The 27,831-nt window shown below is 39.0% G+C and overlaps 2 protein-coding genes across 2 annotated transcripts in view; one reads left to right on the forward strand and one right to left on the reverse strand.

Annotated features, from left to right (window-relative positions):
- mcf2l2 (MCF.2 cell line derived transforming sequence-like 2) overlaps positions 1–27,831 on the forward strand; it is a 128,904-nt gene that overhangs the window by 31,108 nt on the left and 69,965 nt on the right. The window contains exons 11-15 of the mRNA XM_053322313.1: positions 2,557–2,748; positions 4,151–4,342; positions 4,429–4,615; positions 4,778–4,878; positions 10,398–10,486. Coding sequence (XP_053178288.1) covers positions 2,557–2,748; positions 4,151–4,342; positions 4,429–4,615; positions 4,778–4,878; positions 10,398–10,486 — 761 coding nt within the window. The remainder of the gene's footprint in view (positions 1–2,556; positions 2,749–4,150; positions 4,343–4,428; positions 4,616–4,777; positions 4,879–10,397; positions 10,487–27,831) is intronic.
- LOC128361273 (lactosylceramide 1,3-N-acetyl-beta-D-glucosaminyltransferase A-like) lies at positions 15,258–24,969 on the reverse strand. Its single transcript, XM_053321661.1, has 2 exons — positions 24,757–24,969; positions 15,258–17,145 (listed from the first exon to the last, which is right to left on the reverse strand). Exon 2 carries the CDS (start codon positions 16,537–16,539, stop codon positions 15,349–15,351), a length of 1,191 nt encoding a protein of 396 aa, XP_053177636.1. The 5' UTR covers positions 16,540–17,145; positions 24,757–24,969; the 3' UTR covers positions 15,258–15,348.

Consider the following 27,831-nt stretch of genomic DNA (forward strand, 5'->3'; position numbering starts at 1 on the left):
GATTTCATCTGTAGTCACTAAGCAGGTAACAAACAGAAACAGCAAAGTAACAATGTGCAAATACAAGTAGAAAAAGACTGAATATATTGTACACATGTTCTGTTAAAAGTAATCACAGCTCTGATCACAGTTGAGATTAGTATTAAAGGTGGTATACTGTATGTAGGACACTGCCTAATTGTCAGTGGAAGGCCATTCCAATAATGACATCCATTTACTGACAATTCTGTTTGTCTGAATGTGTATTCAACTCCAAGTTCAGAAATTTGATAGAATTTGCTTTTGAAAGGCTTCCCATGCATATACTGTATATCACATGACACATGTGAATCAGGTTACATTCTTGCATACAGTGTTTTTAGACTCTTTTCATCCTCTCTGATCCACAAATGCTCCATTTAAGTGCTGTTGGACAACTTGGATGTCCGTTCATGTGTATTTTTAAAATGGGAAAGACATTTTTCCATTAGACAATAATGAATTGAGTATTTTTACACAGAATAATCAAGTCTCATACAACTTTAACTTTGGCTAATTCAAATTCACTGACTCAACTGTTTAAGTCATATCCATAGACGAGAGGGTCTGATTGGCAGTTTGCTTACCTGCTGCTCTTCATATCTCCTGGGCTCGCACTGAGTCTCTTTAGAGAAGCCGGTGTTATAACCTTTTTTGACTCATTTTTATAAATACAAGTCAATCATTTCAGATACATATGTCACTTCATACAGTACAAGTCAAAGGTTTGGTCAAACCTTTCTATTTCCTTGACTGAAGTGTGTCTGATACTGATACATACTGATACATACTGTTATCTTGTGACCTGTATCTGTGACCGGATGTGAGTGGAGTGAAAAATGGATTTAAGAAGTGTCCTGGGTCATGTGGTGTGGTGAGTGCTGCATGAGTGACGGTTCTGGTCTTGAGATGTGAGAGGTCAGGTTAGGTCTAAAGTACACATAATGCATTTACAAGTGAAGGGAAATGTCTGGTATCTTAGAGAGGGAAAATGACAAGAGGAAACAAAGAATTTAAAAAAAAATTCAGTGCACATTTAACCAGTTCCTGCATAAAGTGTAGGTGATTGTAAGAAAGTTACACAAACTGTCAAACACTGTGGGACACGGGGTCTAAGAAGCACTTAGACTATTCCACAAGCACTTTTAAATCATACTGAAGCCTTCAGTGGTAGTTGTTGCTTCTTCTCTGTTCCTCACTTTAGTTCACCCCATTTAGCCACATTCTTTAACCTAATTTGGATTTTCTGGTCCCGGTAACAGCTAAGATGGTCCCATGTGATAAATTCAAACCTGCACTTCAAATAGTCTCTTCTCACAATCCTGTGTGGTGACATCACAGATGCTGTATACAAGTTTTCCCATAGTCATATGGTCCAGTGTGTTCCTTATCCATGTCCTTACACACAAGACTGTACTGGCTTAAATATTACATTCCATTTTCTGTACAGAAATGTATTTCCTCTGCAATCAATGTCTAATCCTTCAAAATGAACCATTGAGATTTTGGACCAGGGAACATGTGTTGTCTGACTCAGTTCATTTCAGCAGAATAACGCTTCAGGCGCTGTTCATGCCAGCTGGCAGTGTTACTTATTCATGCACATGGGTCCCATATCTTTGCTTTTTAAGTCATTATAAGCAGATTAAGGGGGAATTCTTTGGAAGGGCTTCATTGATCAACCATCATCAGGGCTGGACTGGGATAGTGATTCAATCTAACTTTATAGTCTGTGACAAACAAGGACAAAGGTAATGCTTAACAAGAAATATTATAGTAGTGTACACACAGCTGTTTAACAAAATACACATGGTGGACTTCACTGGAACACTGTTAAATGATAATCTAATAGAAAAAGAGCTATATCCAGGTAATACTACATTACATCAATTCTTAGGACACATTTTTGAAGCTAATGACAGCAACTGTATATTTGCACTAGCTCTGTCACAATAACTACTTTTGTTGGATGATATATTGTCTCAGAAATAATCATGATAAACAATATTATTTTCATTTGAGGATTGTTTTATACCACTGATATAATGATAATTTAACAGCATAATAATGAAAAGGGGGTGGGAGGCAGGATTGGAGAGTGGGCACTAGGGACAGTTATTTACCTTTAATTCCATATAAGTGGTGCCACTCGCTTCTGCAGTCTCAGGACGTACACAGTGAGGAATGGAGGACACTACTTGCTTAACCAATGTGACATGAATAGCCTCTTACCTGTCCAAGTCATGTCCCTGTATTATACGAAAAGTTGATATATAGACATGATGATGTTGACAATTATGTTATTGTACGATAAGTTGATAATGTAATTATTGTGACAGGCCTAACTGGCACTTGACTAGAAAGCAATAGTCATAAATCTGTGCTTTTTTAAGTTTGCAAGTACCAGCAAAGTATCTGCAATGATCTGCATATCTATCATATACCTCAGCAAACACAGCTCATTGTGGACACCCTTTAGATTTTGTTCCTACAACTTAAAACACCCATATTATAATGTGATCTACTTTTATCCTCCAGCCAACAGTAGAAAAGGCTCAACTCCATGCACTGCACGGTGACCAGCTGATCCAGAGCAACCACTACGCCGTGGACTCCATCCGACCCAAATGCGTGGAGCTCAGACGGGTCTGTGACGACTTCAGCAACGAGGCCAAGAAGAAGACGGATGTCCTGTCCAAATCCCTGCAGATACACATGGGTATTGATAAGGTGACGTATGATATGATTTCTACATCTACAGACCAAACACTGAATTTGGATCAGCCTTGAATCAGTCTTTGCTCAACTTATCGAAGGCTTCTGAATATATTTTCATTCATATATCTTTTATATTTCCTACCTTTCATTACTTTTGGTTCCTTTGTGATTTTACTTGTTGTTAGCTTAGCTTGTTATTATAATATTTGCAATTTAGAATGAAACACAAGGTACAAATGAGGCTGATGGGAATATCATAATAAATGTGGAACATTTCATGGCAATCTTTAAGATATTTGATATGTAAATCTTTCTGGACCACAATGGTGACTGACCGACTTTCCCGGAGTCACGCTGCTAGTGTGGCAAAAACAGTGCTTTGTCAGGCTAATAACACCTTTTAAAACGTTTTTTTGGCCACTTGGGGATAGTGGAAGAAGCTATAAACATAACACAGACATATTATCACTTCATAAAAATGGGCTAGCAAATAGTTTTCCATGCAGCAGATAGGGAGCAACAGTAGAATTCATTCATTCAATAAGTCTAGTCTGGTGACCTGATGAATGTAAGTCATATGGACATACAGATGCACTGCTGCATGTCATCTCGTGACTTCTTTATCTGAAGAAGTGACAGTAGTAAGATTTGATTGGGGATTTCAGAATAAAAGTAGTAGTAGATGAAGATTTGACACAATAGATATAACATATATAACAAGCTTTTAAAACACAACACATTGTTAAAGATCAAACCAGTGGGTTTTTTATAAAAAGCAGTGTGTAGTCGGGCTCACATTTCAGATGTCTATGAGTTGTTAACAGCTCCACCAAATAGTGATTTTTCCCTCTGAACTTCTCACATAGATTAATTTCAATAAATGTTCAAATGATCCAATATTTCAGCAAAAATCAAAGATTAGAGAGAAAGTGCAAAAACTGAAAACACATTTGTGTATCAGAACTTTTTTTTTTCTTTACACACCCATTTATCATCTCACCCCCCCTCACATTTATCTGCTGACCCTTTGGAGGGGCCCCACCTCTAGGTTAGGAAACGCTAAACTAAACAGGCTGTATATAAAGCTGTATATAAAGTGGTTGAAACTAGCTCAGATGGACCAAACCACTATTTTTACTGCAGTACTAAATACATCAAGCTCATAATACTTATGTACTTTCACTTAAGTAGAACATTTCATGCAGGACTCATACTTCTAATGGGGAATGTCTACATTGCTGTATTGGTACTTTTACTTAAGTAAAGGATCTGAATACTTTTTGCACCACTGTGAATCGACCCCAGTGGCATCCAAATGCAGGATCTCCAAGGTAGACCACCACATGGATGGATGCTCAATGCTACTTTGAAATCTTTCACAGTTTTAACATGTCTAAATATCTGCTGTGTACAGGTGAACCAGTGGTGTGAGTCTGGCATCTACCTGCTGGCCTCCCAGGCTGTGGATAAATGTCAGTCTCAGGAGGGAGCAGAGTCAGCACTGACCGACATCGAATCTTTTCTGGACTCGGCAGAAAAGAACCAGCTGACTGAACTGAGGAACCTCCACAATCAGTATGAGGTCGTCCTGTCTGAGGATATTAAGGTATGGAGCACAAAAATGTTTAAGTTTTGATACTCTGTTACAAAAATGATCAGAAGGGCGATTGGTACTGAGCTCTGTGCCTGCAGGCCAGTGTCCTGAAGGCACTGAAGAGACTGGAGGATGTCCAGGAGATGTTTGAGAAGCGGCATGTCAGTCTGAAGAGGTTGTCAGCCAAACAGACGAGGCCTGTCCAGTCCGTCGCCCCAAGGCCAGAGTCCTCTCCCAAACGGCCTTCACTGAAGAATCCCTCCAGGACCACTGGAAGCCAGCAGCGTGAGTTGGATGTTGTTATAGCTAACTAATTTACATAGCAGATGGTTTAAACTCCATGTGGTATGATTGATAACTGAAGCTGCAAGCTTGTACGTGTCTGTACCTGTCTGATCTGAAGAGTTACCATGGTAACTCATGCTGTGTCCTCTTCATTCATTACAGCTCTTGCCCGCAGAGCGTCTGATAACTCTAACAGCAAGCAGCCGGCTGAGGCCGATCCCAACAAGAAGAAGAACATACGCAAGGCCAAAGGTGGCATCAAGGTACCGTCCTCCCATACCATCAGCATTTTTATCCAGCCACTTTAATCATTTTTAACATCATGTTGGTCTCAAAATGACCAAAAGCAGCTGACTACGATACACTTCTTGGCAGGTACCACCTGGTAGAAAAATGAGTGACTGGTTGGTCTCAGCCTGAAAGTCTATAGGAATTTTCTGGTCTTCAAGATATGTGATGAATTAAGTTAAACATTAATCTATGGCAATAGTTTGTATGCACAGATGCCCTACACCAAGATATTACACACATGGATATGTAGAACTCATTCTCAGTAGTACTCAAGTAGACTGGCCTGTAACATAAAGATATGGAATTTAGATACCTAGTCCTACTGTATTTGACACAAGATCATTTACACTTTTTATGCAAATTAGTTCAACTCCAGGTTAAATTCAGCCTATAGGGGGGAGGTGCATCACCACCACTAAGAGACATGAAAAATCAATAGGTGAAAAACTAAAGTAAAGGCCATCACAGTTGACAGTGATCTATGGATGTTGAAATATGGCCAGAAGGTACTGTACATGATGCAATTATTACAAAACTGAGTAAAGTAATTAATTTTGATATCCTAAAAACTCTACAGGCTTCCTGAGACATAACCGCTCATAAACCATGGCTATGTCGTTTTTACGCTTCAACCTATGTATGGCTTACACAAACAAGATATAATACAAGGTGCTGGTAGGACAATGTTGTTACCATTAGGCAAAGCTAGGCTAGGTGTTTCTCTCTGGTTCCGCTCTTTATGCTAAGCTAAGCTAAGCTAAATGGCTGCTGGCCTCAGCTACATATTTACCACGCAAATGTGAGATTGGCCTTGTGAGGTAATTTACTGCAAAAAAGTGAATTACCATATTTCTCAAAAAGTCAAATTTCTACCCACATATCTCCCACTTACTGATCACTCAGGTGTGTTGACCTTTTAAACACTTGTTCCTCAGTATCACTACTCTGCATTGCGGTCATAGTGACTTTGTTTGACATTCTGTGGTAATGAGGTGTTTATTTCACATGGAAAATTCCCCTGAATGGAAGAGTGAAGAGCAGGGACACCAATAAGTGTAACAACATGTGTGTACAGCTGATACGGCTTATCAAGCTTTTGTGATTGTAGTACTCCATTACAATGTACTCCCATTCAAATCACTGGATGTTTCCCATTCAATGTTTCCACTACAATACCTGACCAATATGGATTTTTATATAGGAACACGGTCAAGCCTACAGACTCTTTGCCTGATGTATCAATAGAAATATACAAGTCTATACAACGCCACATGTTTGCTTTACAGGGAAATTAATAGTGAACATGACATTTTAAATGCTCTGTCTGATGTGATAGTTCTGCTATAAAAAGACTATGTTTTAGTTTTGAACTGTGGCATAGCTTCACTACAGCTACTGGAATAAGGAGATACACAAGATGAATTTAATGTTGCCAGACAGTGGCCGAATATTTAAAAATCTAACTTTGATGCTGTTTAAAAGGAAACTTTAAAGGGAATAGACAATGTTTGGTCTGTGTACCATCCATCCAAAGCTGTGTTCAACTTGTCTGATAACAGGATAAACAAATATACAATGTATTACTCTGTTTTGTATGTGAAGGAAATCCATATGCCATTGGCTATGGTTGCTATAGCTTGAATGGATGGATGGATAGACAGATAGGTGTGAAGAGTGATGCTGATGGATTGGCTGAAGGAAGCCATAAAAATAGTTTACAGCAAAGTCACAGGAACCTGTCAACAAACCGCCTAATTCAATGGCCTAACTGAAGGCTTGAATGTGCATTCCATTCCATTCCGACAAAGACCACATTAATACACTCTCGCTACTCATTATCAACAAATTGGACTGGCTAGTGAATAATTAAGTTTTTTCTTGTTGTACATTTTGACTTCCACCACCAGTGGAGACCATGCAGTTCCATTACTTTCAGTACAAACATAGTACCTTGGAGAGTGCCGCTGCAGTCCATTTGTGGAGAATGGATCTCAGAACAACATCTGCTTCTGGAGGAAACCCGCTCCTCTGCCACTTAGTGATTTTATCAACAAGAAAAGCATCTAAACATCTGTGGTTAAAACATCTGTATTAAACGGTTAATGAATGTGGGCGATTCTTACAGTGTATGTTATCCACAGCTGGTTATACTGTAGGACTGATGTGTTGATAAGTCTGTAGCCTCTGATATGCTGTGCAGTGCAGAGTGCCATTACGTACCCACTGACCATGATACATTGTTCAATTCTGTTCAAAGCTTTTCGCTTGTAAGTGTTGTTGGTTTCTAGCATACTGAAACCACAAAGGTGAGCTCAAACAGCCTCTCAAGATCAAGATAATGAGCAAAACAGCAACATGAGAATCAAACTCTGTTGCTCCCACAGAACTTGCTCCCACTCCCACCCTTTCTCAGGGAGGACAGAGGTAACTGCTAGAACAGCACTTCGTAGCTGGATGGGGGACACAGTATTTTGTCAGCAGAGGGGGTCATGGTTTAAATAAAGTCCCTCCGACTGAAGGAGGGACTCACTAATCAGTATGCCACGCTGCCACTGTACGCTGCTTTGCTGCAATTTAGCTCTGATCTCATTCATTGGTTTACAGCATGCATAATCTGGATGCACACCCCCAGGTTATTTTGTACTGCTGATAAACACAGTCTGTCTGTGTAGTGATAGTGTTGGTGTGTTAGACTATAAACCTTCCTCCATAATTTATAAGGGTAGACCAAGCAAGAAAGCTGCCTGTCGGGTGTCATGTTTCACTGTCCTCTCTTGTGTGGGACATCAGATCCTAAATCAAAAGCTCAACAAATACTTCTGCTCTTGTTGTCCATTGCATCAAGTTTCTCAAACATGCTCAGATGAACCTGTCCTGAATTGCACATGATGAGGTATAAGCAAGTAGTTTTTTTTCAGCTATTCATCTTGAGATGTTCATGAAAGGCACTTCAGACACTGCAGTTTTATGTGGAAATATGCCTAACAAACAGTGGTCATATTAGCTTAAATTGCAGATTCGTGCTTCAATGACTAGCTTACACTTCCACATCATGTGTTTCATAAAGATTAGATAGCTGTCTGCTGTCAAGCAAAAGAGATTAAATGCAGTCCCATTGCACTTGCTGTGAAACCACAAAAACCACATTGAGCGGAAGTGTTTTTCTGTTCCAACTGCGTTTGCTAGCACAGTGTTTACCACTTCTGAGTCAAATCCCACAAGCTAACGCGCTAAATACTCGCCGTAGTGTTCTCCATTTCACCTCAAACAATGATATTTTACCCGGCAAATATCTTATTTGTTTGGTCTGGATATGAAGCCAATTATAATGTACAGTTCTGGAAGTTCTCCATCTTGCAGCTCAAGCAGTTCAGCAGTCAGCAGCAGTTGACTAGGGTTTGGGTCAAAGTTCAACAAGTTAAAACTTTCTGTACACCACCTGCACAGAGGTGTTGCAAAAACACTACACACAATAATGGAAGACACATATCAAGTCTTTTTTTTTTGTACAGTTCAATATCATAAATCCCAAGTTTGTCTCAAGGGGTTTTACAGTATGCACAGTATGCAATATCCTCTTTCCTTAGATTCTTAATTTGAATAACAAATACCTCCTAAAATAATCCTTTAACAGGGAAAATGTGCCTTTAGATACACAATCCTCACAAATGTAAGTACATGTCAGAAAATGGTCAGTGTCAGTAGCCACTAACAGAGTCCCCTGTGATAACAACAGCTGTTCTGAATCAAACTATCCCTATTATATTAAAGTGATAGAAAGAAAGCAGCTGTAGTTCTTCCTTCATTCCAGTCATCAATGGAACCAGGAACAAAACCAAGGGTTGGATCTGACAATTTTATAGCACGTAGTGAGTCATAATGGAAGACAACCAACATAGCACCTAGGAACCATCAAATTCTGACAAACAGACATTCTCTCGCCAACTTCCAAAATGTGTTCTGTTGATCCATGGAGCTCTCTTGTGTGCACAACTTTTAAACATGATCGAGCCAAGGTGGAATGATGTTTTCTATGCTTTCAGGTGCATTAGTTAACTCAGTTCCTGGCACCACCTTCCTGATCACTTGCATAAAAGATGGCAAAATCTCTTGATAAACATAGCAAAAATGTATGATTCTAGTATGGCAGTGGTCTTCAAATAAATATTGCATAGTAAAATTGTGGCATTGGTGGGATAAATGTTAGCAATCGATTTTAGCATAAGCTAATCTACTGGCTTTTTTTTTTGGGAAGTATCCAAGCTATTATAGGTGCAATACCACTACCCTCTGCACTGGAGTAGAGCTTGTTGTCCTTTGAGCCTTAACCAGGAAAAGTAAGAGCAATCACACTATTTCTGTTATCCGCCTAACAAAGGCACATACATAAATATCAACACAACTGCATGAATCGTTTCTATCTTCAGGGAAATGACAAATCCAAAATGTTTTATACTTAACAAAGTAGACTTTATACTGACAAAGTGGTAGAAGCCATTGCAAGTGAGATAAGTTAGGTTAATACACATGGTTAACAGTTCATTAGGTACACCCAGCTTAAACAAATGCAGTCTAATAGAACACCATTGCAATAAATCCAAGGTTACAGTTTTCAGGCCTTGATTCAACTCAACAGTAATTTTGGAGTTTGTAGTTTGTAGTACTGTTGAATTGCGTTTGCTTATATACTGTGAGGTGTTTCCACTCATTTAAATGGAGTGGATGGACAGGTTTGAAACAGCTGTCACTATAACCAGTGCTGATCAGTACAACATACAAATTGACCTTTGGAAAAAAATTTCAACAAAAGCTGATCGTAATACCTTGAGTAAGGTTATGATATTATTGCAGGGCTGTTGTATTAGGTTGTGATCAGACAGGAAATGGCCATAAACCTTCCCTCATTTATATATTCTAGCAAATACTATAAACCATTAGACCAAACTCTACAGTGAAGCCATCTGCTAACAAGAACAAGAATCAGGATGCAATCTAACAGTGACTTTACTGCTGGGACAGGCAAATATTTACCTATGATATATGTCCACCTGAATGCCAACACCTGGTGAAGACAATGTGGTCACATGATATTTTCTTTGACTTTACAAGTTTGCAAAGTGTGCTTTGTTAAAGGTGCAGTGTGTAGAATTTAGCGCCATCTAGTGAAACAGACTTTTGGTGTGTATCACCAGAAAATAAGGATCGTTGTGTTTTTGTTAGCTGAGAATGAGCCCTTTATAGCTACATACACAAAGCGCTGCCATGTTTCTACAGTGGCCCAGAATGGACAAACCAAACACTGCTTGGAAGAGGAGGGGTGAGGGCAAGAGGTTGCATCGCTGGTCTTTTAAGTAGTGATATTGGGGGAAAAGCTTGAGAAAAAGGTGTTTAGTTTACTGATGTTACATTAGTTTCTATTTGCAATTTTGACATAATATAGAAAGCCCCTATTTCATAACTACATGTGTATGTCTGTGTTTGTGTGTCTCAGATTGAGGTGATGCATGAAGAAAGCCAAGGAGGTTCCACCCATGTCGTAGTGTCCAATGAGACAGAGGAGAGTCTGTCCAGCAGACGCAGGTAAGGACAGAAATACACAGCTGTGGTTCACTAAATGTAGCAGTGTGTTCACACATGTTTTTCTTCAACACAGATACACTAAAAATACAAAAGATTCCAGTACTAAATCAACCTTCTCAGAAAGGAAAAGCAAAACTTAACATCAAAAAATCGGTCTATGTTTGTTTCTATTTTCCATTACTTCAACTTTCTCAAATATGATAAAAAATAAAGAATTAAAAAGAGAAAATCACGAGAAATGATTCCAAACCTCTCCTGAATGACTTCAGGGAAATTGTATGATATGCATTCTCCAGTGTTACACACTCCTTCACACTGAACCTTCTGTATCCAAGCCTTTATTCACACTGATGATCAGACTCTGCAGCGTCAAAGAGACTAGCTAACATTTCAGTGAGACGTTCGAGATTCATGCTCTTGCAGTGCATGTGCAGCAGCATGCAGGGTGCTGAACTCGTGCATAAACAGTGTGTGAATAAGAGGAGGTGGAAGAAGAACTATTAAAAAAATGATTCAAATACTATGGGTTTAGTTTTTTAACTTTAGAATTTAATTAAAAGAATAAAAGATATACTTAGGATGTGTGGATTAAATTAAAAAAAAACACTAAAAAATGCCCCTGCTGCACCTTCAGAGGTGTGTTTTTCTCAGGCTTTTGCCATCTGCTGTGATGAAGATCTGTGATCAAATTTTCCTGGCTTCCATCCAGTTTTCTTTTGGATTAAGTGTACTCTGGTCACTGTGAGATGTTGGATACAGGTTGAACAACAGGACAGAGCCTTGATTACAGAAACAGAATTAATTACCTAAACAAATGTTGGATTGTTCCATTAAATGCCAAATGGAGTGTGTCCCAGAAAGAGGCAAAGCTACAGGTCTGAATATCTACTGCACAGCTTCATCATCCCATCTCTCTCTCTTTTATCGCTCTCTTGTAACTCCTTCCTTAAAAAAAAAAAAAAGCACAGAGAGTTTGTGGGTAAAAATTGGAAGCTTCTTATGAAATTGGCTTGAGGCCCAGAAGGAGAGGGAAGCTTACTTTACCAAAGTAAATGGACCAGAGGAAAGAGAAAGAGAAACAGGATTTTTGCATTGGGCCTTATTTACCGACTCAGCGAGAATCACCTACTTTGGGTTTGCTGCGTTAATTTGAACATAGAGACAATGAAGTGAGAGGGGAGAGTGGATAGAATAAGTAATATCACATGGCTCTGTAAAAGCCTTAGAGCTCAATCAGGTCAGGGAAACACTGAGGCTATACAGCTTTATCTTCCAAGGCAAAGACAGGACCGACAATAAAGACGTGGGACTTCTTTATGTGAAATCAAGTTATGACCAAAAGAGGAATACACTGATATTGTAAAAGTGTCATTATGATAATGCATTCAAAAGCCTGAGAGGGTTTATCGCAGCCTTTTTATTTACTGAAATACTTAACTGGTTTTGTGCACTACTGGTATGTTAGGTTTGGTGCAGCATTGGTCTTGAAAGAATACTCTCTTCAGCATCCTTGATCCTGAAAAAAAAAATCAATGTAGCAGTATTTTCAGTATTGATTTTATATCCATTTGTCTTAACTGTCAAAACGCAACAAACTTCCACTTAGAAACCTTGTAAGTAATTAAATGAAGTTGCCTGAGATTGACCAATACACTTTTTGAATAGTCAAATATGTGTGTTATTATATTCAGTAAAAGTAAAAAAAAAAAATCAATCAAAAATAAAATCCAGTTCAGATCAAATTCAGTAGGCTACGTAGTTAACTGGTCTCTTTATTTGTCTGATTTATTCGTGTTTGTTTGCTGAAATACGACCTGCAGTCTGCACAAGTCGTTTTATCTTGGCCTAGATGATCTAGAAGAAGATCTATGCTGTTTCTGTGTCTGACTTCCTGTTCTGTGGTGTACAATGGAATAAAACCGTTACAACAAAGCAAATGACACCCGCTCGGCACAATTACCCAAAATGCAACTGGATTCCATTCACTTGAGTGTGGTGATTCATGTGCATTACAATCGTAGTAGTGGCATCCCTTGAGTCAAAGTTGATCAGCTTTCATACAGTTCTCCCCAACTCCTCTGAACACACTTTGATGTGGAAAATCAGTGAATTCCCCTTTTTAAAATGTTCCTACTCAGAGGGAAAAAAAATATATATATGAGGAGAGAATGAAAATCTAGTTGAACAGCTACTACACCTGATATGTCACACAGACTGTGGCAGATGTGTACTGAGATAAGCAGGTGTGAAAGCGGGGGCACAGTTTCATCACAGCATAGTTCGGTTACTAGCAAATATATGGCGACACACAATAAAGAATGTTAAAGGAATTTGACTAAAACATCACCCACATAGTTTTTTTATGAATCATTGAGCCACTGATCTTTTAATTTCCTCACATATAGACTTCTTCCTGTGGGTTGAATACACGCTGGCTGATCCAAATCTGCCTTCTCTTCAGTTAAAATTCCAGGCTCAGCAGCAGAAAACACTTTTTTTTAAACTTTCTGTTTCTTTCAAGCGAAAGGTCATGAAGTCTTATTTGGTGGCACCTTGTAGAGAAAGAATGACCACTAGTGTTAAGTGTTCACATATGGAGATCTGTCCTGGTTTAGTAGCACAAATAATAATAAAAAAAACACACAACAGAAACAGCAACACTCACTACACAGCCTCATGTAGGAACGCATCACTTTATTCCCAGCATGATTTGAGTGCTGAATGTTTTCCATCTGCGGAGCGTCAAATGTGCTCCCCCAGCGGTAAATAAGTGCCTTATAAGGTCATGATGCCAGACGGCCCCTGCATGTTCCTGGTGATTCAGCCTGCCTCCACATTTTTATAGGAACCACAGAGGAACAGGATGCAGCAGAGTGGCGGTGCAGAGAGACACAGAAAGGAAGAGATTTGAGTAGAAATGAAAGGGGAGACGCAGAGAGAGAAAGAGAAAGAGAGAAGGAAATGAAGCAGAAAGTGGTCAGACACTAAATCTCTAAGATACCAGCAGGATGAATTCTACCTTTTTAGATGATGATACATAGTTGTGTCATAATAGATTTTAGTTGGGTTAACCAGGAAATAGACAGAGACGGAAGAGATAGAAAAAACTCTTCTCTGCCTGTCTTCCATAAGTAAATTATCCTCATGCATGAAATTGAAGCCCTGAATATCAGATGAGACTGCAGAGTTATTTGTTAAAAACATACTGAGTAATATAATAAAATAATATAATGATGTATCGGATAAGTATTTTTTCCCACTTTCCGACTCTTGTAAACTTCTTCGCGACCTTTCCGACTTATCTCGCGACCCATGGGAAAATCCTGACCTCTATAATGAGAACCACTGCTCAAAGAAGTGTGTAGGAGGAAAACTCCGAAGCCCCCCCCCCCAAAACCCCTCCCACCTACTCGCTTTTACAGTGAAAATACAAAGAGCAACAGCAGGCTAGTAAATAAGCTTAATTAGCCTGCAACCCTGTCGTTTCACACACTTTTTTTTTGTCTGTCCTACCACTACTGTTACTCTGAGGAAATTCATTCATCTGGCATCGTTTAACTTGATGCCAGATGTGGCATGTGGCTTATTTTTTTTATACAGGCTGGCTGGTGTCAGCCCGATGGGACTGAGTCAGTCAGTGCACAACTAAAAATACACAGAGTTCAATGTGTTTTCTGACCACCCAAAAGAAAACGTGTACCTCAGTGATACATTTCAAGCTAAACACATCCCTTCCTCACACATTCTTTTTTTTCCGGTGGTATTTACAAATGTTTTACCCTGATTCCTTATATGACCTTACATGATTCCTGTTCAGTTTGGTCCACTCTGTATTGCCTGTGCTAAAAAGACCCTGGAAAGCAGGTATTAAGACTCATGATAATGCTAAGACTCATGATAATGCTAAGACTCATGATAATGTAAACCCAGCTTTTACATTTGATGTTCTTGTCTGTTGAGTTGACACATTTACAGCAGCAAGAACATGGTACATGTGTAAGGTTTTTTGTGGCCGCCTTTTTACTGCTCTGTGTGCTTTATTTGCACACTGTTATAAATGATTCACTTTTGTTGATATAGGATCATAAAATAGTTTTAGACGGATAGAATTGCAATGCTTTATGCTTATCATTGAATATAGCTTGGCAAGCCTGAATGATGATTCCACCATACTGTCTCAAATAAGGTAATAAGTAAATAAATAAATAAGTAATAATCACTTTTTAGAACTGACTGTTAAAGGGTAAAAGTCTGTAAGATTATTGTCTCACTTGAACATTAATGAAAGAATAAATGAATTGGAGCACAGAGCTGGTGCAAAACTGTGTTATCTAGCAGAATATAACTACCTTACATACAATAGCAATCATGTGTTACGCTTGTGTTCAGATTTGAACAATTCCCAGCTGTATTTAGCTTAATATTTCATGTATACAGGGCATGAAATGAAGTATCCGCTGCCTCAGTGACACTAGAATTCATAATATTTAATAGCTAATTTAGAAGTTACGTCAGATTCTCCAGACAGAGCTAAACCCCTTCAGAATTTTAACACTTTGACAGTTTGGAGCTCTGTGAATGTGTGTACACAGAGACAAAGGGCACTTGTGTAAATAGAACTGGGGTAAGCTAGGTTTAGCTTATCTTTTCTTTCTTTAGCCCTAACAAAGTGAAAACTGAACCTGCTGATGACTGAAGAACAACTAAATGCATCTTTGTGTTTCACAGAACAGCTTTGATTTTTATTACGATAAAGCCAAAACATATTTTAGGCAGCAAACAGCGAGACAGTACATAAAAGAGAAAACATGGTATTTGTTTCAGTAATACAGTAATCATTCGGTATTTGGCATTCCAAATACTTATGTAAAAGCAGCAATACAGGGATAAGTGTTCTGGTAATACGGCAGACATAGAAGCATCACTCTCACTGCTGTGCAGTACAGATTACCTATAAATCCTCTGGAGTGGTTATATACTGTAGGGTTTGTTGCTTCCTGCCATAGAGAGCGAATATCTATGGCATGCCCGTGTGATGTGATCATGTGTTCATAGATACATTGGTGGTACGGAGCCTTACCCTCCCCTGAAAAGTATACATGCTCCTGGGGAGAGACTCCCATGGCTTTGGCACAAATCCCCATGAAGACATCATCTATATACATGGAGGAGTTCAGTGCCAGAGTTGCATGGTAGATCTTAGCAGCCACATCCCCCGAGACCACATACCCCGCACCAGCAGTGTAGTCTGGGTAAGCGGGCCAGGGGTATAGTTCATAAGGAACATGGTATTTACTGTCTTTACGGCGAATCGGAGGGGCTCCCTTGTGTACGTGGCCCACCCACAGGTCTTTAGCCCCTGATTGGCTACTCAGGAGCTGCTGCAAGTACTTCACCAAGTTCGGCATGTGGACGAAGATGTCGTCGTCCGCAGTCATGAGGAAGTGCGCCTTAGGGCAGTAGTGGTGGCCCCAGTGGAACTGCAGTATCAGTTTGGTAGTCAGGTTGTGGAAGGTGTCCAAAAAGTCCTGTTGGATCAGGTCTCCATAGGTCTGGTCCTCCTCCAGTAGTGCTTTCTGCACCCTGAATCTTTCTCCAACATCCTGATGTACACCAAGAGCGAACACCACCCTCACGCTTGCTCCCAGTTCATGCCAAACATAGCTCTCGTTGCCCCACGTATCCCTAATGGCCTGGCGCCGCTCAAAGTTCTCTGGAGATGATTTTATGAACAGTAGCAGAAGGACTTCATCCCAGTTTTCTCCATCTTGATTACCGCTTCTACATTTACCTCGGTGGTTGATGAGATATGGATAGTTCGCAAATCCACCATTTATATCATCATCTCTATTGTGATGGTTGGAGTTGACGGAAAAGGACGAATTCACAAAATCATAACTGTTGACCAAGTAGCGGTACGTATAGGATCTCATGTGACTGACGACGTGGTGGTCCAGCTCCTCCCAGCAGACCATCACCATACACAGCACCAGGCCTGTGGTCAGCAGCTGTATGCACTGGCACTTATGGATACGACGGAAATTCATGAACATCGCGACTACTGCTGATTCCTCCTGACCTCTGAATACAGTCAGTACCTGTCCTCTGACTCTGTTTTAAAAGACTACTCTCCTGGAGCTGTATGTTCCTCTGTCTTTCCTATCTCCTCCTTTTCTGATAGAAGAATGTGTTATTTCATCTCTACCTCCTTTCTCTCTTAAGCTTGATTTTCCTTTGACCCTTGCCTCTAGCACTCCTTTCATTTACCTAGTCATCTTCCTTATCATCTCTCCTGGACTTTATCTTCTATCGTCTACCTCGCCTCATGTGTATCTTCTTGACCTCCTTCTTCTACCCTAGCAACTGGCTCTCTATCTGATGTTGTCAAGTCCAGAAGGCCTTTGTATGGCTCTTCAGCAGTCTGGGTGCTTTTTGACTGATCTCCCTGCGTTGTATGAAGCAAATGCTTTGCTCCAACATAGTGATCAGGCTGAAAACACCTACAGGAAATGTCCACAGTGTGCCTCCAGGTAAAACAAAATCACCATGACCCTTCTTCTACCCCAAGAACTCCCGATTGGTGTTGCCCCTCTCCTCTGCTTCTGTATCCCTCTTCTTCTGTGGTTACAGTATCATCAACATGTTGTAAAGCATGGCTCCTGAAAAAGAGAGAAACGACTAAGATCAGAGTGATAAAGACAAGATTTTGCATAGGGGATACACATTTATCCTGAAATTTGTCACATTCATTGCCTATTATTTTGCTGATTAATTCATTATTCCTTATGCCATTCATTCATTCAGTCACACACGAGGATTTGCTGCTTTTCTTTGGTTTATATTATACATTATACATTATACATATTTTTTTTGGGGGGGCAGGGTTGGACTGTGGGTTGTACAGTCCAAGGCTCTGGGAGAAAACTCAGGGGAGATTTTTATAGACCAAATTTAATCATCAGTCAAAATATTGACATATTAATCAGTCAATTCATCTGTTAGCTATAGCTGCTTATCCTTTACATCGTCATGGGAAGCTGAAGTTGGACAAAAAAAAAAAAAAAAACCTCCTGGAATGATTTTGCTTTTCTCTCACTTATTATCAGAATATAATATTTATAGAATATTTTTAGAATATAATAAGGAAGTTAGTGTGTTTAGTTTCACTACTTCTGTATCTGTATAATGTCACTATGGTATTTATAGTATATGTTAATAATATTCCTACAATTCTACAATGATTTTGATATCACTTTATTAATATTTGAATTCATTATTGATGACGTTTTACACAAACACAGTCTTCATCAGACGAAGGTGAAAAAGTGACTATACCAGCATTTATAGACTTATCTGTGTTTAGATACAATTAGTGATGAAATGAAACAACTTCTATAGTATAAATAGCAGCAGTGTCTCTATGTCTGGGGCTGCTTCCTTCACAGAACCTTAAGGCCTCCTCCCCAAATGAGACTAGACGTTTTAAAGTTTATAATGCGATGTGTACTGTATACAACCAGCAAAGACTAAATACCACATAGAAACTGGGGCAAGACTCCTGATACATTAGATTAGCGTGAGTACTATTATTCACTTAAATTCCCGGACCAGGTTACTTATACTTTTTTTTTCAGAATTCACTGCAGATCACAACATGCAGGCTTGTAAAGGTTTTGCTTTCCTAAATGATGCACGGCAGGGACAAATGCAAGCACCGGTATGTGCTATATTTCGTAACCTTTGTTGACTGATGCAGGGTAGATTGCGGGATCCGGAGAGCCGCAGGGGACTCACTGGTTGTGTTTAGACAAAGCGAGTTTGGCTTTTCTGGGCCACAGTCCCAGACGCTTTTGAAAAGACACAGATGCATTGTTTACAACTTCTTATATACTCGGTGTAGAGAAGTCGACATGATACACAGGGTCACTAGGTACACGCCAGAGCTGCAACACCACTGACTTTACTGCATAAATGAGTTAGTCAAGACTGCCTGTATCTCTTATCATCTGTGACGGTGATATTTGGCAGCTTGACTGATTCTGTCTTGGCAGTAAAGCTGTCGCAAAATACTCTAGACTCGTTTTCACTTGTCATAAATCTTTTCCCCCTGCGGCAGAAAAATCACGAGCCTTCAGAAACTCTCGCAGGTTAAACTGGACTGACTGAACAATTTTAGGGCTAACTGACTGCAAGACAACTCAACTCATAATGCAACACTCTGTTAAGGAGTGGCTGCTACATTGGTATTCTGTAGAAACAGGGTGGAGCTTTCAGGCACAACTTCAACTTCCAAGGTACAAGGAGAAGTAAAACAACTGTGAAGAAAGTCAAAGTTCCTGCAACACTTACAGTATAGGCTCCGTCAACATCATCTATTGGAGTTTCCAACAAAGGCGACGGCCAATAATACAAAGGCCTCTGACTTCGATAGGCAGGGAAGTTCACCCTAACACTAGTTGCTAGCTTGGTTAACACGTTGCATTGACAGTCTATGGTTAACCGTGATAATACTAATGCTAATTTTCATTTGTGAAAAACAGACTTAAAACAAAATGTACTTATCTTAGTCCTTAGAGGGTCAATTAGTAGATAGATAGATAGATATATACTTTATTAATCCCAAATGAAATTGAGGCATTTAGTAGCCCATATTAACTCACGTCATACTGTACCATTAGTCAGTCAGTCATGGTTGTGTTATTTAACCAACTGTTGCCAACCTGTCACTCACAGTGCAGGCAATAATTATGCATAGCGTCAGACAGGCAGACAGAAGAGAGACTGAGAGGAAATAACAGAAGGAAGTGGAGTTCAGTCGGAGGCTACGTTTCTTTTCTTGTGAAACAAGATTAATGAATACACATGCTTGATATAAACCCCTCCAAACACACAAAAAAATTACACATTGTTTACTGTAAACACTCAAAACAGCCTGTCCACCATGTTGGCGAACTGCCTTTAACTCTGTGGAGAATTCAGTGAATGTAAGTGCCGACCCAGCAAAAAGCATCATAATAGAGGGGCTTTAGCCCAGCGGAGCCCCCGAGAGTAGAGAAGCTGCTGACATCTGTGCAGCGCTGCCACACAATAGGCAGAACGCATATTTCCACAGCAGCATATTTTGACTGAACGCTGGGGTCAACCGACAATAGAGAGCTCTGACAACACATGGCCCAGAGTCCAAATACAGGGGTCTTGTGACCACGACAGGATCCACTGTGCAGGCTTTGTACATCGGGACCCTTCAAGTTGTCATAGAAGACCATTTAACATTATCAAATACGACTTGACAAAATAAGAGTTTCAGAAACACTTTCTGCTGTTGTTTTTTAAAGTGGAAACCTTCTACCACAGAGAAGGTCCTTTCCGTTTCTTCTTTACTTAAGGTAGGATGTCCAGATAAACATCTATAGCTTTAATCTACCAAGTCTTGTCTACTGCGTTCACCCTCTATTTCATCAAAAATGAGAAAAACAGAGAGAAGAGTAAATGAGTATGGAGTTAGACCAATGTTTCAGGCCAGATAATTAAAAATAGTAATTAAAATGTATTCAGAAGCTGCCTATTATTATAACACATTAGCTGCTCTAACTGAACAGATATGGGTGATTCCAGCCAGTCTATACTTGAGATTAAACGAACATCAGATTGAATGTTGTGATATAGTCCGTCTATACTTCTGAATCAATAAAAGACACGTAGTTAAATTCAGTGGTCACAACCCACACACACTGGGACTTTGCTGCCTGCTTCACTTTGAGGGAAACTTGTGGCTTTATATCTATGAGGAAATATATAGTGAGGTGGTTAAGGTAGTAAATAATGCAACCTGATGCCATCATGTTACATCTATACAATATAGATACACTCCAAAGATGTGTGTTAAAACCTGTCCAATATTTACTGCACATAGTGACTCTATAGTAAAATTAAAACTCATATACACAGATACAATGGAAGCTAATGTAGCGCTGATGAACCGTACCGTACTATTTACTCACATTATGAACCTAAAAATACTAATTGTAATAGCTTAAACAGTGGAAGGTGGTTGAAATCACATATTATTATACAACACGGACAGTGGCCGTCCCGTTGCATAACGAGTACTTTTAATACGTTTCAACACATGTTTTTCATTTCCTAAATCAAATTTAAATATGTCATTATGTTTGTCTGTGATGCTGTAAAATGAAGAAGTGAGCGTTTAGTCTGCGGTGTAGAGCGTCATGACTTATAAGACTGTGTGAAGCTTCTAGGTCAAAGGTCAAAGGTCAGGGAGCCCTATTTGGAATGTAGTTCAGTAGTTTTCAGACTACTACTTTGTTTTTCTTCTTTTTACTTTCAGTTGTCCATCAGAGAACAGCAGCATGGGAAGCCAGCAGCTAGCAAATAATTAAAAGCGGGGGCATCTAAGAATGTGAGACAACTTTCCAAACAACAGCAGTGTGATTCAGCAGAGCGAGAATGTAATCGCAGCCGCATTCATTGATCACATCAGTGCTTGGGTGTTGATACATGACACCGAGCAACACCTACTGCTTGAAAAGCCCACAGTACCAAAACCTTTACTGTTGTTCCTGCAACACAACAGACAATGCAGATGAGATCCTCTTACAAAGTTTAAATTACAGGAAGTTGATTTTGAATTGTGTAAGCTGCCAGGAAGCACATAGCCAATATAGTCTGACTCATACTTCATGTGACCTGCTTCTATAAATGAGCAGTTTTAACGGTAAATTAATGTTTACAGAGGAAACTTCTCCACTGTGGGCTGGAGCACAGAAAACAGACCACATGTGTTATCCACTAGTGTTCCTTTACTATAGTGTGACTGCAGTGGAACACAGTGTCAGTTCACTACATATTGAATGGTACTGTTCACTGGGGTGAAATATTACAGGAATGTTGAATATTTCTGTTATTTAGGCCGCGGTTACACATATTTATTCACTGAATTTACTGTATAATCTGCTAACTGCTCTGAGGCACCTTGATTAAGTGTGTCTACAGTTCCACTCTACAGTACATCTTGTCAACCCTAACACCACAGGAATCACTGCATTTTTTTTTCATATGAATCATAGTATTTTTAAAGGATCATTCCACTTTGCTCTCTGTTAACTGTGCATTCACCAAAGTCAGTTCTCACACCCTGAGGACAGCTCAGCATCATTATCGCAAACACTATCAAGTCATGCGATCAAGCACACTGGAAACAAGCTGACAGTTATAGGTGACATTATCCAAACCGCTTTGAAAGAAAAAGTGAAAGAGAGCTCAGCTGAACCGTCTCCTATACTATACTACAGAATGGTTTTAAATTTAGTGCACTCAGCTAAACTTGCTGGATGAAAGCAGTGAATTTGCAGTATGTAACACTTTATAAAACCATGTCTGCACATACAAGCATGTATGACATCCTGCCTCCACATAAAATAAAATAAAATAATAGAATATACCATTATACTGCATAATATCCTGTACAATATTTTGCAAGTTTTAGAAATTAACCCCACACGGCTGTAAAACTTAACAAAATAAGAGTCTTACTGCCTACCTTTTTTCTGTGAAATAGGCCTTTAGGGTGCAGTAACAGCAATACAAATCATGACAAATGTTAACCACTCCTAGTACCTACTACTCTTAACCTGGAGCTAAAATAATAATTGGTAAAATATCCCCACCCCCAACAGGAAATGGGGGAGGCAGTTTTGCCATGTCGATATTTGTAATGCTTGAGTGCATTTCCATTCATTCATGCATGTGATGATCCTTTTGGATTCTGGTTCTTATCAATTCCTGATTACAATTCCTTAATCATGTTCATGTCATCAAAGTGTGTTAGCCTTTACATTCTGTTCAGGGTCATTTTTTGAGAGCTGTAAAAACACCTATACAAAAATGGAAATATAACACAGAATTTGTGTTACTTTTTGTGCAGCTGATGTCCAAACTTGTTTTTATTACAAAATTCAAAAACCAGCATTCATCATTGTGCTGTATTCTTTCTATTCGCTAAAATATTCTCCTGGACCATAAAATAGTGATTGTAAATTACTTTTTTCGCTATGAATAAATATAATACACTTTTCATTAAGGATTAATCAAACATGTATTAATGACTAATGAACGTTATCATAAAACCGGTGTATAAGACGCGCCTTAAATGTGTTTTTTTTTTCATTTAAAAGTGGGGTGCGTCTTATACACAACGGTAAAATATATAGAGAGATTGGATCAACACTAAGAACAATAACAATAGCAATAACTATAAAGATAACGATGTGAGCATCCATGCGTATGACCTATAAACAGTGGTGTCAAGCACGCTCTGCACACTCCAGCTGTGTCTATTACTATTAATGACCCATTAATGTTGTATGTTGTTCGGGAAATTAAAAACTAAAACCAGGTTGGTTCACAGGTGGGTGCTGATGTGCTAATGTGTTGATCAGAAGTATTTTGAGACACTAGTTCAAGACCGCGGCAGATGTTGAAGCATGGTATGCAAAAGCACACAGATGAGTAAGTTATATTGACACACAGTATGAGCACAGATCTGAAGAATAAAAGATTCCCTAACTTTAATGTTTTCCCACTGGATGGAACAGAGGATGATGCTTTGTTTGACTCTGGGACTGACACAGAGTCTGAGGACAGTGAGCTCTGATGAAGAGTTTTTAGGACTCGAGTGAGCATATGGCTACACACTTTATCAAATATGTAAAAGTTACTGTGTTCTTTTAAAAGGTTTAATTGAAACTCAGCCTAACCTGAAACCAGTTAGAGTTAATATACATGTACAGTTCAGTTTATAAAATCATTACCAGACCATTAACCATTAACCATTAACCATTAACCTGACACACTGTAATATTTGTGTTTTGATTATGTTTCAAAAATGTAAATTGAAAAGTTTTATAGTATAAACATATGAGTTTATAAATGAATAGTTACTGGTGCATTTAAATAAACCAGCCTTTAATAGAAAAGCGTTTTCCACAGCAGTCGGAGGCTTTCATAAGCTATTCATAAGGTATTTTATGGTTAGTTTTAGTTGAAAATGTAAAACAAAGACAAATAAGTAGTTTATTATTCATCCATCTTTGGTTGGAATGATGGTTCTCTCCAAAGATAGACACAAGTCTCTGTGGGTCTACAAAAAGCATGGTGTTAGGGGTCACTACAACTCCCCAGAGGAGCCAGTTTTGTGGGGGAAAAAGCAAGCAAGGAAGTTTCAGCCTTGAGCCAAAGTTGTAAATGAAATAAATGGCGGGTTGCTATGGGTTACACGTGTTAACACATGTGCAGTCAGTGATTTAGACAGAAACTGGTTATATGACATAAAGATGGATTCCAACATACATAGTGGTCTGTGTGTGGCTTTAGATATCCAGACTGTGGGAGGGAAAAAAAAGAGGAAAAGGAGAATGGAAGACTCATCACATTTTAAGTACTGACACTGCATGTGTTGCACTTCACGTGAGTCACTTTGCCTTCCATACAGGATGTTTACTTAATCTACTTTAACTTCATACTTTTTGAAGTGTGTTCCCACTATTTTGTAGCTATTTAGGTGTCTGAGTTTTAGCAGCACTGATTTGTGGAAGCTAATAGAGCTCACAACAGGATGCCTGAATCAACATTTTATATAATTCCCTTAATTTTTAGATATAGTTGATATAAAATGTAATATTTAATGTTAAAGAGTTTAGCTGTATCAGACACCTGTTACATCTTGTGCTGCTGCTGCCAGCTCATGATAAACTTTAGCTAACATCTGTTGGACTGTTTTTAAAGTTGTTGTTTTTTTTGGGGGGGGGGGTGTAAAGATTTCAGAATAAAAGCATCCAAACCCACATGTAAACCTCTAACATAGAAACTAAAGACATATTTTTGGATTTAGATTGTATTAGATTGTTTCTGAGACTATTTACTTGTCTGACCTCATCATCTTGACACATCCACTGTGCCCCCTCCTCCAAAACACACACACACACACACACACACACACACACACACACACACACACACACACACACACACACACACACACACACACACACACACACACACACGCGCGCGCACACACACACACACACACACACACACACACACACACACACACACACACACACCTCTCTGTCTGTAAGCTGATACCTTTCTCTCAAAGACTGGACATTTAAAACAACACCCTTCAGAAGCAAAAACACACACACACACACACACACAGAGAGAGAGAGAGAGAGAGAGAGTTCCTGACTTACCAGGCTGTTTGCGAGTCCAATCCATGAGTGAGGAAGTACAGTTAAACCCTTCTCCTCTGCTCAGCTCAGCTCCTGTAAACTCAATCTCTCCTTGTCTACCTCTGAAACTCACCGCTTCTGCCTCGCTCTTTCAAACACTTCTTTTTTTTTTTTTTTTTTAACTCTCTCTTTCTCTCTCACACCATCTCGGGTTTCTTTATCAGATTTTCTTCTTTTTTTCCCCCCCCTCCCTAGACAGATTCAGTAGTTCAGTTCAGCTGCTGTAGAGAGTTTTAACCATGATTGCTTTGAAGGTCCCAGTGTGAGCGTGCTGGAAAGAGAGAGACAGTTTTAGTGGGTGTGTGCGTGTGAATGGAGAGGGAGGGGCAGCAGGAGAAGGATCTAGCTGCAGTCTTACAGCCTGATCATCCCAACCTAACTACACAACCTCTCACCCCCAACCATCCCCCCTCCTCATGCCTAAACCTAACCAAGCGGGTGTGTCCTATAGATACTGCATATTTGGATATACCTATGCAGGGGGGGAAACCTTTTCTACATCCCAGCCCCCTCCTCTATTAGTGTCTCTGTATCAATGTGCCTATTGTGTGCATGAGACAGATACTTCAGGTTAAGATGAATGAATGTTTAATAGAGTGAAGGGAGTATTATTACAGCAGGATGGATTACCGTTTTAGGAAATATGCCTAGGCTGAGCAACATGAACATTGATTTAAAGTGGATTTAGTTTCTACCTGATGAATATAAAATAAGCACTGCATGTCTAAACTGATGTAGTATCAGCCTGTTTATTTTCTAATTTCAGCTCATTTTTAAATAACATTATTATAATAAATACAAAGCTGTTCGTCATAGTGTTTTGATGCCACACCACCAGGACAAAAACAACATTATGTGACTCATTACAGTACATGGATAATAGATAAACATCCATCCTAATCACTGATATGTATCCTGACTCCAGACAGACAGACATTATTAACCGCTGCCCGCTGCTCACAGACTGAAAACTCAGTAAAGCAACAGCTTATTCCACAACAGGAAACAATTAGAACTCAGTTACACCCAAATGGCATTCAGTTTGCTCTAGCACTTAAATTTAATAACTTCAATAAAAGCTGATGTCACTATTGTTGAATCATTAGGATTGTTGAAGCTTGAGAGTCAATAATATGACCTGAACACGGATCATATGCTAAAACATAGCCCACATATTACTATCATGTGAGAGCCAGCCCAGGTATGATCAGAAATTCTAATGATACTATACCTGAATTTATGTACTACTGTAATAACACAAAGGTGATTTCATTAAAAAAAGAAGCTAAACATGTCACATCTTACTGTATATGTTGTCTATACTGTAGTAGTTAGTGTATAGGACAGCTGTAATCATTCTTCCTGTCCGTATCCCCTTCCAATGTGCTTTTGATATCCACATTAAGTGCAAAAATGCATTTAAAAGGTGTGATGCTTACATGAGGCTTCAGCAGTCTGAGTTAGTCATATCAAGTGAAATCTGACACATCTGCAATTTTTAGCATATAATTCCCTTTTTGTAGTATTGTTTTGAAGTATAGTAACAAAAAGAGGAACTTTGGCACTATAACCACTTATGTTGAAACTTGATTTGACTCATTTGGACGGCTAAAGCTTAGTTTCAGATCAACTTTTAAATAAATTTTTACACAGAACTTCCATTGTAAGTGTATTATGCAGGGATCTTCTAATTGTCAGTATATGGACTGGAAATATGGACTTTTTTTGTTTATTAGGGCTCTAGACTGTTGGCTGTTGTTTTAAGACAGACTTGAACAATGATGAAACTGTCATTTAATAAAATACTGTAAAAGTCTAAAATTGGCAATTACAGGATAGAGGTAATTGCTGAAACGTGGTGTTTTACAAATAAAAAGGAGCCACAATGTCAGAAAAGCAGTTCAGTAAGGTCAGAAAAATCTACTGTATCTGTATGTTTGCTAATACTAGCTAACATTAGCCACACCAAATTCCTGGTCATGTCAGATCCAGTAAAGCTGTAGCAGCTTAAGTGTGTAAAATTGAGTAAGGGAGCATTACATTGCTTATGAAGTCTACTTTGTATTTGTGTGTAGAAACATGTGTTTTTTCTTATTTCATGAATTACATAAATTACATGTAATTTTCTTGATTAATCAGTTATTTGTTCCATCGACTTATCATTGCATCTCTAATGTGATCAAATAAATAGAATAACTTTGAATACTTGATTTGTATCTGTACTCAATGCTGCAAGACACATTTCAGTCGGGTGTCCGAAATATGTTCAATACCCAGCCCTGGATCAAATGCAGTAATATACTAAAGGGTTCATCTAACTATTTATTTACTTCAAACTGTTTTCGACGTCAAGGAACATTCAGTTAACATGTCATGTTATGCAGAATATAGAATGTCCTCAGAATTGCATCAGCTGATACACACATCATGTGCAGTAAACCCAATTATAGCTGTATGTTGTCCATGAGTCTCATTAGAAGGATAAGTGTGTCTGTGTGCATGAGAGCATCGGTGAAATTATACAAATCAGCACCAGCACTTACGTTAGGAGCGCTTTCTAACAGTGCAGCTGTACACACCAAGGAGCACACAAGACTAGCCCATTGTGTCCCTGTACTTGTGCACATTCTTCATTATAACAAAGTTAGAGAGAAGTGCTTCACTTACAGTTTGCTGAAGGTTGCTGAAGGTTTGGCAGCAGCAGCATAGATCTGTAGCAACAACTAGAGAGACACCTGGAATGCTTGTGGTGTCTGAACGTTAGGGGCATAACGATTCGCCAGTACGAATCAGAGATTGGTTTTAACATTAAAGATGCAACTGTGTTGGTACATGGACTCCTGGATCAATATAAATTTCTAAACGTATGAATTGTATAAACTGAAGCTTTGGTGCTGATTCTGCTTTTTTGGTCATTTAAATATGCACTCATTCATTTATGAATATGAACCATAGAAACACAAAGGCCTTACTAATTTGACCAAAACAAACAATCAAATTTAACCTTTCCTGAGCTTTAAATGCTTCAATTGTTGG

This window comes from Scomber japonicus, chromosome 7 (genome assembly GCF_027409825.1).
Source record: "Scomber japonicus isolate fScoJap1 chromosome 7, fScoJap1.pri, whole genome shotgun sequence".
Classification (NCBI taxonomy): Eukaryota; Metazoa; Chordata; class Actinopteri; order Scombriformes; family Scombridae; genus Scomber; species Scomber japonicus.